Source organism: Emys orbicularis, chromosome 5 (assembly GCF_028017835.1).
Source record: "Emys orbicularis isolate rEmyOrb1 chromosome 5, rEmyOrb1.hap1, whole genome shotgun sequence".
NCBI lineage: Eukaryota > Metazoa > Chordata > Testudines > Emydidae > Emys > Emys orbicularis.
Window position 1 is genome coordinate 22,024,234 of NC_088687.1, and position 15,412 is coordinate 22,039,645.

Consider the following 15,412-nt stretch of genomic DNA (forward strand, 5'->3'; position numbering starts at 1 on the left):
AGATGCTGCTTCTGAGGAGAGCTTTCCCATTAACATAAACTGGAATCAATAAACCAACTCTGATTTGTTTATTGTATTATAACAGTGAATAACTAATGACTGACTATGAAAACAGAAGTGTGTGGCCAGTCAAGATCAGATCAGGAATTACACATGTCATTTCTCTAAACAATGTTTTACAAAAAATATACAGATATAGGTACTATACATTAAACTTGGGAATAATTATCTCTCCAATTAAGCATTTTGTAGACATTAAAAATGACTCCTTTTAAAACAACAGAGAAAAATTTGAACACTGTATAATCCAAAAACAACTTCACTGCGCAGTGTTTTCTATGTGTAGCTCCTCTGCTTTTTGACCTATCCGATGTTGCCTGGCAAGCATTTATGGTAGAGTTGATTTCATAATTAAAAACAGATCCTTTAATCAATCGTCTTTGCAAAAATTCCTACAAGGTCAGACCCAGACAGATTTGAAAACAGATATGTTTGTACTTGAAAAAGGTTCCTCCTGTTCACTATTTATACATATTCATATATGGCTCTATCTTCAGAGGGTTTTAGTACCAGCCCATACTGAAGTACTTAATCCTTGTGCTTTTTAAAGGGGCAAAGGGAGGAACACATACAAGTTTTAGAAACAACATTTAAATATAAATGGAACACAAGCACTTCACTAGGAAGCATTCACTATGCTCACAAAGAATTGTATTTTGGGGGGGGTTGGTTTGTTTGCTTGATTTTTTTTTTTTTTTTTTTTATGAAAGATCTCCCAAAGCAGGCAGCTCAAGCCAAAAGGAAAGGCTAAACATACTCAGTAGGGGACTGTTTTTCATTTGTTTTATTGATACAAGGCCTTTTATTTAAAACAAAACAAAACCAACAAAGCCCCAAGACTTGTCATTCTGATTTTATTAAGCAATGCTCTCACTCCCATGCCTCGACTTTGCTGTAGTTACTGCTTCCTGTTGGCAAAGACCAGCGTGAACACTGTCAGTATGTATGAAAACAGGATTCATGCTTCACAACAACATTTGGTTGATAGTTACCTCATTTATAATGATCCAGTGACAGTCAAAAGCAACCAAATTAGTCTCCACAACCTGAAATAGAGAACAAAGCAGCTATCAGTCAGCTTATTTATAAAAGCTAAAGAAAGAAAGAAAGAAAGAAAGAAAGAAAGAAAGAAAGAAAGAAAGAAAGAAAGAAAGAAAGAAAGTGGAATGGATGCTCTCTGCAAATGACAAAAAAAGGAGCACATGCTCTGAAAGACCTCTGTTATTCAGCTGAGGATAGAGAACCTTTAGCAGATGCATTTGTGTTATTGTTTGACTTGCTAATTAAAGATGGAAATATATTTCATTGCAGGCATAACAGAAGAAAATAGGTTTCAGTTGATTCAGAAGAAAATGAAATCATTTTTGCTTTAACACTGTATAGTGAGATGGAGCAGAAGAAAGAATGGCAAAGAATCAGTGCATTCAGACAAGATACCTACTGTCGCAAACTGACCAAATTTCTAAATCTCCAAACCAGGATACCTTCTCAATGTTCACCTATCTTGGATGTGTGAGTGGGAAGGAAATGTGGAGATTCTGGTCATCCAGATTAAAACATTTGGGGATTATATGAATAGAGGAATAGGTGGGGAAAGATATTTTTGAGAGAGAAAGAGGAATGTGTCATTGTGGCAGTTTTGGGAGACTACATGTAAAGAATGACCTACTCTTGCCTCTATTTTCACAGGTCCCTTGCTGTCCCCTCCCACTTCTATCTTGTCACTGAAACAGATTCCAAAAGCTGTCTTTGTGGTGGGTCCAAGAAGCTACCTCCCCTTCTTTATTCTGTGCTATCATTCTTCATTTTGTGGGCAAGACTCACTCAGGGGAGGAACAAAGAGAAAGAAGAAGAGGAGGCGAGATGAGTGGGCTGGCAATGTCATGAGCCCAGGAAAGAGGCAGTTGCAGGATCTGACTTTCACACCAAAGTAGGAAGTGGGGAGGAGGAAGCAGAGGAGGGAAAAATCATAGAAGAATGTCAAAAATGTCTGGACATCTCAGTTCGTTCTACTGGTTTCAAATCAACAGGCATTGCAAACCAAACCAAGATTGGCTTTGCTTGATCTGGTAACTCTACCGATATTGGCTCTAAAACAGTAAGCACCTAGAACTTCTATAAATCACAGGGCAAGGAAGCTAGGTATTGTAATGCTGCTTTGTGAAAGCATAAAACAACACTGACATTGTGGTAGATGAATGGTAGTAGTCTATTGTTATTGAGGCCGGGGAGATGCACAGCACTGATTTTTGGCTTTGGGATGATTGTAATTTATATAATACTATGACCAAAGGAGAGAGATTTAACTGGTTACTAATCTTAAGAGAGAGGTAAGATCCCCAGAACTGAAAACCACCATTATTAATTCAGAGGCATTGGAACTGGGGTCAGTTCTCATTTGCTACACTGATGCGCAGTACAGGAAATTCTAACCTAGAGAGAGACTGAAACCAGGTTCTGGGCAGCTACATATAAATAGGCCTTAGATAGGAAACTCTCTCCAGTGCTGAGATGATCATTTGGGGAAATGAGATTGCTGTGTCAATGTATCTCTGGGTAAATTTAAACATTATTTGTAGTAATTCATGACCTAACGTAGAATTTAGATACAGTGCATTATATTTAAGGTAACCAGACAGCAAGTGTGAAAAATCGGAACAGGGGGTGGGGGGTTATAGGATCCTATACAAGAAAAAGACCGAAAAATCAGGACTGCCCCTATAAAATCGGGACATCTGGTCACCCTAATTATATTCTCCATGTTATTATACTGGTTCTACTATTTTGTCATGTTATTTTGATTGGTCCTACTGATGAGTCAGTGGCAAGGGGCTCCCCATTTATCTTTGAGAAGAGGTAAGTGTGGCATCTACTGGATTTTGTCAAGAAGGTTTCTCATGTATAATGCCTGATGTTAAGAGATGAGATAGTAGAGAGGGCTCTTTGCTTGTTACTTTGATAGCCTCTGTTTTTATTCTCATTATTCCATTCAGTTGTACATCTACTACCCTCTGTGTAACTGAGGTGTGGTTGAGCATGCTATACACCTGATGAATGAGCTGCTCATTTGATGCTGGTCTATCAAGAGGACTTTCAAGACCCTACACAGGTACCCCACAACTACTGAATGATTAAAATGGGTTTCCCTGAGCCCTTGTGACATTTTTTCTTTTTTGTTTGTTTGTTTTGAGTTACACATCTCTGTTTCTACTCCCTACTTTGTATTCTGAACTTTTTTCCGTCTTTATTGTACCACTTGCGCATTTGGTAATAATAATATATTATTTTGATATTTTGTTGAATTCCCCACAGTAGACTTTTATGACACACCTACAGGGACAAGATAGAACTGAACAGTGAAATGATGTGACGCAACATAGCACACATCCTGGCTGTCATTGGTCTGATCAGATATCATGTATCAAATCAGTTGGAAGATAACCAATAATAAGAGAAGAGAGAGTTTGGAAATTGAGGGAGTAGTAATAGTCCAGCACTGCCTCCCAAAGAAAATTTCCTAGTATTGTCATGCCATAGAAAGTTAAAGACTAAATTAAGAAAAATTCAAAAGAAACGTTTTTAGTTGTAATTTGCAGATTTGTTGAAATCAACGCATTCCGCAGGACCATGTCAATTCTGAGGAATTGCTGCCATAAACCAGGCAGATTTTCAACAGACTCTTACCTGCCAGACAGTTTTCAAAACCTGCCTGGTGCCTACCTTGCTCCTCAGCAGCCTGCTTGGTGGGCTGATGGGGAGCCAAGAGCCCGAAAGCCCTAGCTCCTAAGTTTGGGGCTCCTTAGAAGTCCAGGTTTCCAGGCTACAGGACAGTTTCCCAGATGGACTGCCCTGAAGCCAGGGCTCTGACTAGAGACGAGCAGAGAACGGTAATTCCGATTTGTGGAGAAATTTGGGCTTTTACACTGAATTGGAATGTAACCAAATTTTGAAATCTTTACATCCTCCATGGAACAGATTTCCCATTCCTTGCCCAGCTCTAATTAAGATCTGGGTGAATAACTGATTTTTCAGTTCTGAAAAAAAATCGGGGGGGGGAAAAAGAGTTTGGATCAAACCAAATTGGAAAAGTCAGTTTGGGGTCAAATGAAATAATTTGTTTGATCCCAAACATTTTGTTTCTGCACCTTTTTAAGGGCTATATTATGAAATTGCAGAAGGAGGAGGAGATAAAAGTGGTACTTCCCTTGTAAGTTGTAGCCTAGTAGTTAAGGCACTCACCTGATATGGGAGACAAGGGTTCAATTCCCCTCTCTGCCTGTTATGAAGATGGCATTTGAACTTGAGTTTCTGACATTGCAGGAGAGTGTCATGGCTACGGGGTATTCTGATATGGAGCTCTCTCAATCACTCCGGTTGAACTAATACAAAGTGGAACAATTTAACATAAGAGATTGGGAAATATCCACATCAGAATATCTGTGGCTGGGGCACTGTCCTGAAATGCCATAGACTCAAGTTCCAATCCCTTCTCCACATCAGGAAGAGGGGGAACACAATGTGGGTCTCCCCCATTCCAGGAGACTGGGCTAAAACTTACAAGGAAGGGATTGGTACCACCACTCTCCTCCTTCTCTGGCTAATTTCTGAATGGCATCTCAGTCCCAAAACTTTTTTTTTTTTGGCTAAAATTATTTGGTGCATTTGTACATATTCATGAAAAGTTTTGGTGCCCCCAAAATACATTTTTGGCAAATTTAATATTTGCTGAAAATAATTCACCCAACTCTAATTAAAACGCAAAACGAGGATGATTGCTGCTATATATCCGAGGCACTGGTTTGATCCACCTTATCTTCTATTTCAAATTTGGTTTCTGACTTATTTGGTTCTTTATATAATGCAGTCAGCTTTTTAACCTTCAGTCAGCCAGGACATCTTCAGCAGATCAAGACCTTTGAGGTTCACTTTTTTAAAATTACATACTGATACAAATGCAACATGCATTTGTTCAGACTTCGGCCCCTCCCAGGCACTACAAACACCTGTGACCCGTAGCCAATGAGAGAGAAGGTGGGTGAGGTAATATCTTTCATTGGACCACCTTCTGTTGGTGGAAGGAACAAGTGTTGAATGTCACAGATCTCCTCCTCAGGTCTGGGAAGGTGATCAGAGTGGCCAAGCTAAGCACAAGGTGGACAGATTAAGAACAAGGGGATCACACATGTTATCGGAGAACATACAAAATGAAGTGAGTAATTAACATCTCTGCAGTCTTAGAACAAAGGACTCACATTCTTAGTGAATTGTCATTGTTTTAGGAATTCACTTTGCCCTGAAGGCTGCCAGAGAAGAGTTTAGATTTCAGTATCTTTTCCCCTCTGAATTTTTTAGGGTTGAAGATGAATCTTTGGGAGGTTGATCATGGGGTTAGGAAAGTTTCTGAAGAGGTGGGTTTTCTTCCATAAACGATAGTCTTGTGGTTAAGTGATCAGACTGGGAATCAGGAGATGAGGGTTCAATTCTTGGCTCTGCCCAGGGCCGGCTCCAGGGTTTTTGCCACCCGAAGCAGCAAAAGAAAGAAAAAAGAAAAGCCGTGATCGCGATCTGCTCTACCGCAGCCGCTTCAGTCTTCAGCGGCTGGTCCTTCGCTCCAAGAGGGAGTGAGGGACCCGCTGTCGAATTGCCACTGAAGAGCCGGACTTGCCGCCTCTCTCCGTTGGCCGCCCCAAGCACCTGCTTGCTGGGCTGGTGCCTGGAGCCGGCCCTGGCTCTGCCACAGACTTCCTGTGTGACCTTGGGCAACAATCTCTCTGGATGAAATGCTGAACCCACTGGAATCAATGCAAAGCTCTCATTAACTTCAATAGAGTCAGTATTTCACCCTCTTTGTAGAACTTTCCTATCTGCAAAATGATGATGCTAATACTATTCCCTTTCTCCCAAACTTGTCTGTATAGATTGTAAGCTCTTCAGGATAGGGACTTTCTCTTACTAGCTGTGGGTACGGTGCCTAACCCAATGGGCTACTCTCCTATCACCACCACTCTACTATTAATATCTTTTGGACATGTTTACATTATTGTGCTTATGTGCTTTTGTAGTATGCCACAAAAATTCAGAGTTTGGGCACAATAGAAAGATTTTAATAACCCAATCAAATATTTTATAGACTCCTCCTCCTTAGAGGAACTGTTTAGAAACTTAAATCAGTCTGCCATTGAACACTGCAGCTTTCTGAAAGTAGTTGATGATAAAATAATAATATGCATAATCTAGCATAGAACAGTCCTCTTGATCAGCAGTTATGAAGCACAAGTTTACAAGTTCATTATTATATTAGAACAGTAAAAAAAAAATCAAAGCTAGCACTAACACAGCCTAGATCCAATTATCTGTCAGTAAAAAGTCATTACTTGGACAAGGCATGCCTTTAGTGTCATGACATAACGTTCCACAATGCCCTTGACTTTCTACTGAGTTTGCAGTTTTGTTCATTTAAGGAGTCCATTGCATCTTCACTGGGGAGGGAGGAGACCAAATAAGAATGCCTTAATGAACAGAGAGATATTAGAAACAAAGAACATTTCTGGTTCAAATTAAACCTCAGTACTCATAACTAAAAGGCCACGTAATAATGTTGTGGAGGCCATGTAATAAAGCTGTTTTGAAATTATTTTTTATTACTCATGTGTTCGCAAAGTTAAAGCATTTATTCGGCATCCGAGAGGATGATCCACTAAAGGAAGAATATCATTTCTTTGTGGTCTAGGTAAACATCTTCATGCATACCCAGTGAGCTGGCATGAACTCTGCATTTTGTGGAAGGGGTCAAAGGAATATATAAACCAATACGTTCAATGAGAGTGAGGGCAGTAATTAAAAGGAATCTGATACCTGTAAGTTAAAAGCATTAAAAACAAATTGGTAGGGGGCACCCACAAGTTAGGGAGTTTAATAACCCCAAATCTTTGAGTACTGTGCAGCTTTGGAACTCATCTGCCCATATTGCTGGCTTTGTGACAGAAAGTAGTGCTCTGCACACATAAAAGGGACAGACTGGAAATTTCCATACGAGACAGAAAGCAGGTGATGGTGTTGTTTATGCAACTCACATCTTAGGGTAAAATTGAACTAAACTATAGTATGCATTCATAATGAGGGCTGGAAAGCACATGAAAAATGAAATCCTTCACAAGTATTAAATGAAACAATTAACTCTTTTCTAGCCACACATGAACCCATGCAGATATGTAAACAGTGTCAAAACACTCCAACACCTTTCTTTTTTAATAAAGATAAAAAAATGCTGCATGGAGCAATAGGTATCACCATCTTGGTGGACTTGCTTGGAAATCTTGCAACACTGAAATATCAGTATGTTAATTACCTGGTATCAGGTTTGAATCTCAAACATGAAAAACTGTTTTATTTCGCTCACTGAAATACATCTGCCATTCACATCCAAAGTAGCAATATTAAATAAAAGACCTGGTGCTGCTGAGCTGACATTTCTTTCACACCACTGGGTGTCTGACAATCCACAGCAACTTTATTGTGCAGGGAGTGCAACAGTGTCATGGTATAACCAAAGAATTCAAGAAATGATTTTTCTTCCTCTCTCTTTCCAGCACTGTTGTGAGTTAAGATACACTGCCAAATGTGTATTGCCATATCACATAACTCTTCAACAGCAAACATCCAAGCGTTATTTTAGCAGGCTAATTTTATATTGGGTTTTAAGGGCCAATTACTTAGATAGAATAAATTAGAATTGTTCCATTGAAGCCAGTGAAGCAATAATACATTATACCACCTGAGGATTTGTCCCAGTGGCGGTTACTCTTTATGTCCTAGTAAAGCAGCCACACAAACAGTTCAACCTGAAAACCAAATTTTGTGAAAAGATAAAGCAATAACAAACACAAAGATCCCGATTCTGCCACCTTACTCACACACTGAGAAGTAGTTAAATGAGCTATCGTATTGAAATCTATGAGAATACTTGCATAAGTGCTACTCAATGAGAGTATGGGAGGCAGACGCCTAGGGCAGGCAGTTCTACTCATAGGAGATCAGAAGTATCTACAGTATTGATATAAAGTAATATTCTTATAATCTTTGCAACTTTAGAATTGGGGATCACTTACAAACTTAGGTAGTAATCTCAAACTCTAGCAATTTTCCAGACTGCCTATAAAATAAATGCTGCACTGTATTGTGAAGAAGGGATTCCACTTGGTCAAACATGAACGCCATTGGCCCAATGTGAAACATCATGGCTGAAACAGAAAATATTTTTCTTCTTCTAAAGGACTTGAGTACACACTGGGATAGATTTTGCAGAGAGCAGAGCTATGCTGTCAAGAAGACAAGTGATGAGCAAGGACAAACCATCTGTCACTGGCAGTAACTCGAGAACTTTTGAATCTTTGGAAAAACCTATTTATCACTCCTTCTCTTATCATTCACTCTCAAAGCATCTAAGGGCTACATGTAAGAATCTAAAGCAAACCAGAAATACTGCCACACGGAAGCTTCTTTCATTTGTAATAATAATAATAATTTTAAAAAACCCATACAAATAGCTCCTCTACAAACAGAGCTGGTATTTAATGGAATAATATAGAAAATTAACTGTTTTGTTCTCCACTGTACCTGGTTTAGCTTTATTTTCCTAGCTCTGAATACCTGGAATACTATATAGATTCAATTGCCAACAGATTCACCCAGGGCCGGCTCTAGGCACCAGCAAAACAAGCTAGTGCTTGGGGTGGCACATTTTTAGGGGCGGCATGGCCGGCGCCAGAATGCCACCCCTGCCGCCCCTAAAAATGTGCCCCGGCCGCCCTAGCTCACCTCTGCTGCTGCCGCTCGCACGCCGCTGCTTGCCCTCCCTCCCAGGCTCTCAAACCTGGGAGGGAGGGGGAGACTCCGAGTGGCCGCGGCGCGCGCGCCGCTTCTCCCCCTCCCTCCCTCCCAGGCTTGAGAGTCTGGGGGGAGGAGGCAGGGCTGGGGATTTGGGGAAGGGGCGGAGTTGAGGTGGGGCCGGGGGTGGTGTAAGAAAAAAACGGGGGGGCGGCCAAAATTGTTTTTGCTTGGGGCAGCAAAAATCCTAGAGCCGGCCCTGGATTCACCAGCAGTACTAACACATATTTTAGTTTAACTAGGATTGCCAAATGGGAAGTCGTTTTCCTGTGTAAGGCTAGAATCAATTATACCTTAATCCAGTTAACCTGTACTTAACTTTAAGTGAAGCACTATTCATATGCTCCAATTTAAGCACATGCTTAAGTGCTTTGCTGGATAGGGGCTTTAATGATCAGCTAATAGTGTGGGAAGGGATACTTCAAATATAAAATGGTGCTAGTAAGTCTTCTTCAGTATTGCAAACACCATTCCCAGTGGTGGGGATAGGCCCAAGCTACTTCTGAGGCTCTTTTTTCCCCTTTTTAACTATGAGCAACTACAATAGCGTCATTCAGCATGACCCAAGTCATTTGTTCATCAAATGAGGGAAACCCATGGGATTGGAAGATACAGCTTTTTCAGTTGGTGGCACACAACTACAGAACTATTTCCGTGAAGGGTCATAATAACTGTGAATCTCTCTGCCTTTAGAATCAAATGCAGATTCCAACTTTTCACAATAACATTTCCATAATCTCTCTCTCTCTCTCACACACACACACACACACACATACACACATGAGGGAGAGAGAAAAACTTGTGCATATGACATATTGCTCATAAAACTTTCTCAAGTACTATGCTGGTGGGAGCTATAAAAAGCAAGTGTGGAGTGTAAAAGTACAAAAGGTGCCTAAATGACTTGGGAGCACAAGTCTCACTGAAAGTCAACGAAACTTGTGTTTCCAAGTCACATTAGCACTTTTGAAAATCCTACCTTCAACAGCTAGACAGAAAGATAATACTGATAGATACTCAAGGTGTTACTGTTAAATCAGGTCATAAGGAGGGCTCCTCTTAGCCACTTCTTTCTTGCTTCTCCCAAAAAGGTCACGATAATGCAGCGAATTCCAAGACCCATTGAAGTGGAAGGCAAAGTAGGATAAACAGGATCCAGAAACAAATTGTCCCAGTTATAAATTAAACTGAATATGGACAGATCAAGATACATATATAACAGCTAATTATCTGTGAGCAATAAGTGGAAATTCAATATTCCTGGACTGTGCATTTTCTTATCTTTTTTAGCCTTTGGATTAGATGTACACATCAATTTTTTCCTTTTAAGTAATGCTCACTGCTGTCATTTGTCATCACTAAACCTCAATGTTTAGCCCAATTAAAGCAGATTTCATGTTGCTATCCATGGCATTCATGAACCTATGACACAAATATTACAATTCATTGACTATCTAAATTGCTGAACCATCGTTCAATGCATTTTTGCTACAAATGCCTATTGCCAAGTCAATTCAGTGCTGTAAGACTCCAAAATACAATGTAATCTTTGGTCATGCCAGAGATACTTTGCACAGAAGTGCTTACTGGCCAAACCTACAAACTCTGACAGTACCATGTTACATACATTGAAAGTATGAAGCTCCATTCCTTTATGTTATAGTGCGAATGGATATGACCTGGAATGTCATCTGGTCTTTCTTTCTTTCTTTCTTTGTTTTAATCAATCCAATTTTTTCATCCCAATGAAAGTCAGCAGATAGCATCACAAAATCCCCTGTCCTGGATCTGGCTGGCATGGAAATTATTCTAAAAATGCTGTCTTCGTTGAATTTTCCCCATGAGTTTATCATGGACCCAAACTCTCTACTATCCTCATCCAAACATCTACTATCTACAGTAACACCCTATGCTTTCGGCACTGTAGTCTGAGCTCCACTCTTCCAGCTGGAAGACTACTAAACCACTTGCATCCAACACCATTAGCCACTGCAGCCAATGTTATTTCATAGAACAATGTGCTGTAATCACTCTTTTGTAGATAGATCTTCATATCCCTCTCCCCACTTACCTTCCCCAAGGACATATCCATCTGTTGACCTCAGATTCAGCCAAAAAAAAAAAAAAAAAAAAAAAAAGATCTGTCCTTGTGTGTGAGGCAGAAGGTGCACATTTAAGACAAATAAAACAAATAGAACCTAAGTATCATTTCCTAACATACACTTGATTAAAGAGCGGTGACTTGAGTATTTTGGGCACCTGCAGCAATTGCCTGTAGTGTAGATGGTTCTTGTGGCAGTGATGTGGAAACTAGAAGATGAAAGCACAAGCCCATTCAGTAGATAACAAGCAGAAGGAAAGAGTAAGAGAGATGATAAAAAGCTGAAGACTAGTTTATCTGATTTGAAGACAGAAAAGAAAAGCAATGAGATGCACTGTGTTATCCCCATGTCCATACATATTGCAAGAGATTCATTCTCCCCCTGCAGGGGCTGTGTCTGGAATCCCAGTCTATGTCTGTTTCCCTCTGCCCAGCCCCCTAGCTGCTAAATTCATTCAACTGCTGACTATTAGCAGGCTCTCTGTCTCAGCACTTCCTGTTGATGCCACAGCAAGACCTTTTCTTTGTCTCTTCTCTCAGCCCTTGAGCTTCTCAGTGGGGAGATGGATCACTGATTTATAAAGCTCATTTTTGCACAGCAGAAACTAAAGCTCACAAAAAATTCTCTTTACTAAAGTCAGTATTTTTGAAATCTAACTTTAATCTCTGTCCATTTCCAAACTCCACACAAAACCCCCAAAACTGATGAGTGACAGTGGTTGTTTGTTTTATTATGAAGAACTAGCAATCCAGACCTGTATTCTGATCCCTAGAGTTTACTTCCATGCAAAAGGAAATACAGTAAGGCCTCGATTTATACTGTGGTTATGTTCTTAAAAAACACTGTGCAAACAGAAACTGTGTAAAAAGATACCAAGGGTCTATGGGAAATAAGGATTTTGGTTCCAGGATCACAAGATGACCTTCCTAATGTATACAATACAGTACAGAATTGAAACTTACTACAGTACAGGTACTAACCTTTACTGATGTTGAGGATGAACTTGATACAGTATCAGCATTATCATCATGTTGTTGAAGTCAGAACTCTGACTGTTCATCTGGGGTGTCTGGGAAGGCCGGGGTGTGGAGCAGTGGGGTGGGCCCTGACTTCAGGTGGGTGGGCGGGCAACGACGGGGGCAGGGGAGGGGAGGCAAGAGGGATTGGGGCAGGGCTACCTCCACACATCCCCTCCAGCCGGCCTTGTGGGTGGCCATGGACACTCTGGCAAGGGGCCCCCAAGGCACGCACCCGGCACAGTCGGGGCATGGTGGGCTTACCCCACTCCACCTGCCTGGCATTACACCCAGAGAGCAGGCAAGCCCCCGTGCCCTGACCTCCCTCCCTGGCAGGAGCTCTGGGCAGAGTGGGGCGAGCCCTGGACCCCACTCCCCGGCTGGAGCGCCGGGTGGAGCAGGGCAAGCCCCCATGCCCCGACTGTGCCTGGGGCTGGGGGGCCCCTGGCCAGAGTTTCCATGGCTCCCCGCAACACCGGCTGGAGGGGGTGAGGGGAGAGGTGCCCCATCCCCATCATTGCCCGCCCACCCACTCAAAGTCAGGGCCCACCCAAGTGTCGGGTCCTACCTATGCCACTGATTTGTGCATCTTGGCAACCGCACTGCACCGTGTAAAAGTGAATCCCTACTGTGTACAAAAATAAAGGGTCACAATTAATTGACCGTGCATAACTGAAACTGTGCAAAAACAAAACAAAACAAAAACCTGTGTAAATCGAGGCCTGACTGTACTGTATTGTGGGTGCAAGTTGCAAGAAAACTTCCCTAGGGTTATTGCTATCCAATCCCCAATCAATAAAAATCAAGCTTCTAAATCACTTTTGAAAATGAGTTTAGTTCATTATACTTTGTATTTTCAGTCTCCCTCCTAGAGACACAATTGGGGTGGCAGTGCTTTTAATCATTTTCGATTCAATTTGACTCATGAACGTTTTATATCTCTTTTGAAAGGAAAAAGAATTAGCCAAACTATTCAAACGACCTGATCAGTTTTCCCTTTATTTCAGATTTATTTCAAAACAAGATAGCTTTAAACTAAAGGAAACTGGGTTATTCTACTAAATAATTAGGCTTACATTGACTTGGCTTGCCATTCTAATTATATTTGAAAAAGTCCATGCTCTAGGGAAGAATTCATCTCTCAAATTTTATTGGGATTTTAAGAGAAATGGAGATAATTCAAATGATACAATCAGCCTTATGTTGCAGGCATATATGAAAGCAACTCAAAAGTTAGATGTTCAATCAGAGAAAATAACAATGTCACTAATATCACCATAATCATCAAGTAAAGAGATTGTGAACACAAAATCCTTTTTGAGTGGAATCACTTGTGCATTCTGGGTTTTGCACTCCCAAAAAGTTTCAGAAGAATTAAATACTATAAGCATACAGTGGAAATCACATCTAGAAACACACACAACTCTTTGAAAATGTACCTGTTATATTACAAACTTTAAGTAGCAGCATTAAACAATTTAAGGATTTTTTTAAACATTATCTCTCATTTCATCTCAAGAATGATTTTATTCTTATAGATTAAAATTTAGCTCTTGCTATCTACAATCACAATCAGTTTTTAATAGAAAAAGTATGATTGTTCCAATAAAAAACTTGTAACAAACAAATGTTAGGGGAAATATTGGCCTACTCTTAGGTACTTTGTCTGAAATCAAAGCAATATGCATATTATGATGTTGCCTGTTGTAGTGACAGATGCCAAATGTAGAAGAAAAGCATTTCTCGCCAATCACCACTGTACTGCATTCCTGCGGGAGCTGCAGGTTTCAAAGAAACAATTAAATACCTCAGAACCCCATACAAAGTATAGACTTCATTTAGCTGATGCATAGTTTCCTGGTTGTGCCTCTTATTTTCTTTGTAGAAATGTCTCAGAATCTTTTCTAAAAGATGCTAGAATTCTGTTCATAGGTATTTGTGACAGAAGAGCATTTTATTCAGTTCAAATAGTACTTGGAGAGGTCTGCATTCCATCTTTATGCCTACCCAGAGATATCAGTTCTGTTTATATTTTGTGCTAAACTCTGTCAGTCCAGAGCTAGAAGACAAACAGAAAGGCTATGTACTTGGCTGGCTGGACCGAGTGTGGTCTCTAATCCAAACTGGTTGCTCTAACTTGCCACAGTGATAGAGGAGAACAGAAGAAGCAAGGATTCCCTCAAGAGCTTAAATCCAGGTGTGAGTCATTAGTGAATCCTCACCTTTCTGAGAATGAATGGGTTAGAACTGGAAAATTTCCCAAAGTGATGGAAGAAATAACCAGGAGCTGTTTTCTGGAAGAACCAATTCTGGATGGGAGGCTGCAGCTTAGTCTTCAGTTAAATGAGGAGTATAGCCTAGTGCAGTGGTTCTCAAAGCCAGTCCGCCGCTTGTTCAGGGAAAGCCCCTGGTGGGCCGGACTAGTTTGTTTACCTGTTGCGTCTGCAGGATCAGCCGACCGCGGCTCCCACTGGCCACGGTTTGCCGCTCCAGGCCATTGCGGGGGGAGGGGGGAGAAGCGGCGGCCAGCACATCCCTCGGCCCACGCCGCTTCCCGCAGCCCCCATTGGCCTGGAGCACCGAAACACAGCCAGTGGGAGCCGCGATCGGCTTATCCTGTGGACGCGGCAGGTAAACAAACTGGCCCGGCCCGCCAGGGGCTTTCCCTGAACAAGCGGCGGACCGGCTTTGAGAACCACTGGCCTAGTGGAGACTTGGGTTCTATTCCCATCTCTGCCATTGCCCTGCTGTGAGACCCGGAGAGACAGTATATAACAAATGCATATGGGTTTACATAACTTCTCTGATAGGTATTTATTAGCATTACTATGGCAGTCATCACTATCATATGTGGGCATATCTTGGCTCTCTCTTGCAGACACCAAAGCCATAGTGATGACTGTCATAATAATGCCAACAAATATCTACCAGAGAATTCATGTAAATACACGTGAGTTTCTTATATATTATCTAATTATACATCTATGAGAACACATATACATAACTATATAATTATTTATAATGATCTCTAAATATAGCTATCACTTCATTAAGAAAATGAATAATGGAAAGCACAGATATTGAACTCAAAAACCCAACACACCTGAAATAGATTCCCCACCTGGTTTAGATTGGCATAGCTGCACTCACTTCAGGGAACGGAAATAAAATGATTGAAACAAATAAAGCCATGTAAATCTTGTTCTACAAGAAAGAAATCATATCATCTGATATTTCTATCTGAAATGATAGGTCTGGTATTTTTGAATGAAGACTGGGTTTCTGAGTGTCCTCTCACCTACCCTGATTTTATACCAGGGTAACACGACTGATTTCAGTGAATTTACT

General features: G+C 40.9%; 1 protein-coding gene across 2 annotated transcripts in view; it reads right to left on the reverse strand.

The window, feature by feature from the left end:
- Positions 1-15,412, reverse strand: part of GRID2 (glutamate ionotropic receptor delta type subunit 2) — a 1,035,124-nt gene that overhangs the window by 359,870 nt on the left and 659,842 nt on the right. For both annotated transcript variants that reach the window (XM_065405037.1, XM_065405036.1), the window contains one exon: positions 1,053-1,106. In XM_065405037.1, coding sequence (XP_065261109.1) covers positions 1,053-1,106 — 54 coding nt within the window. The remainder of the gene's footprint in view (positions 1-1,052; positions 1,107-15,412) is intronic.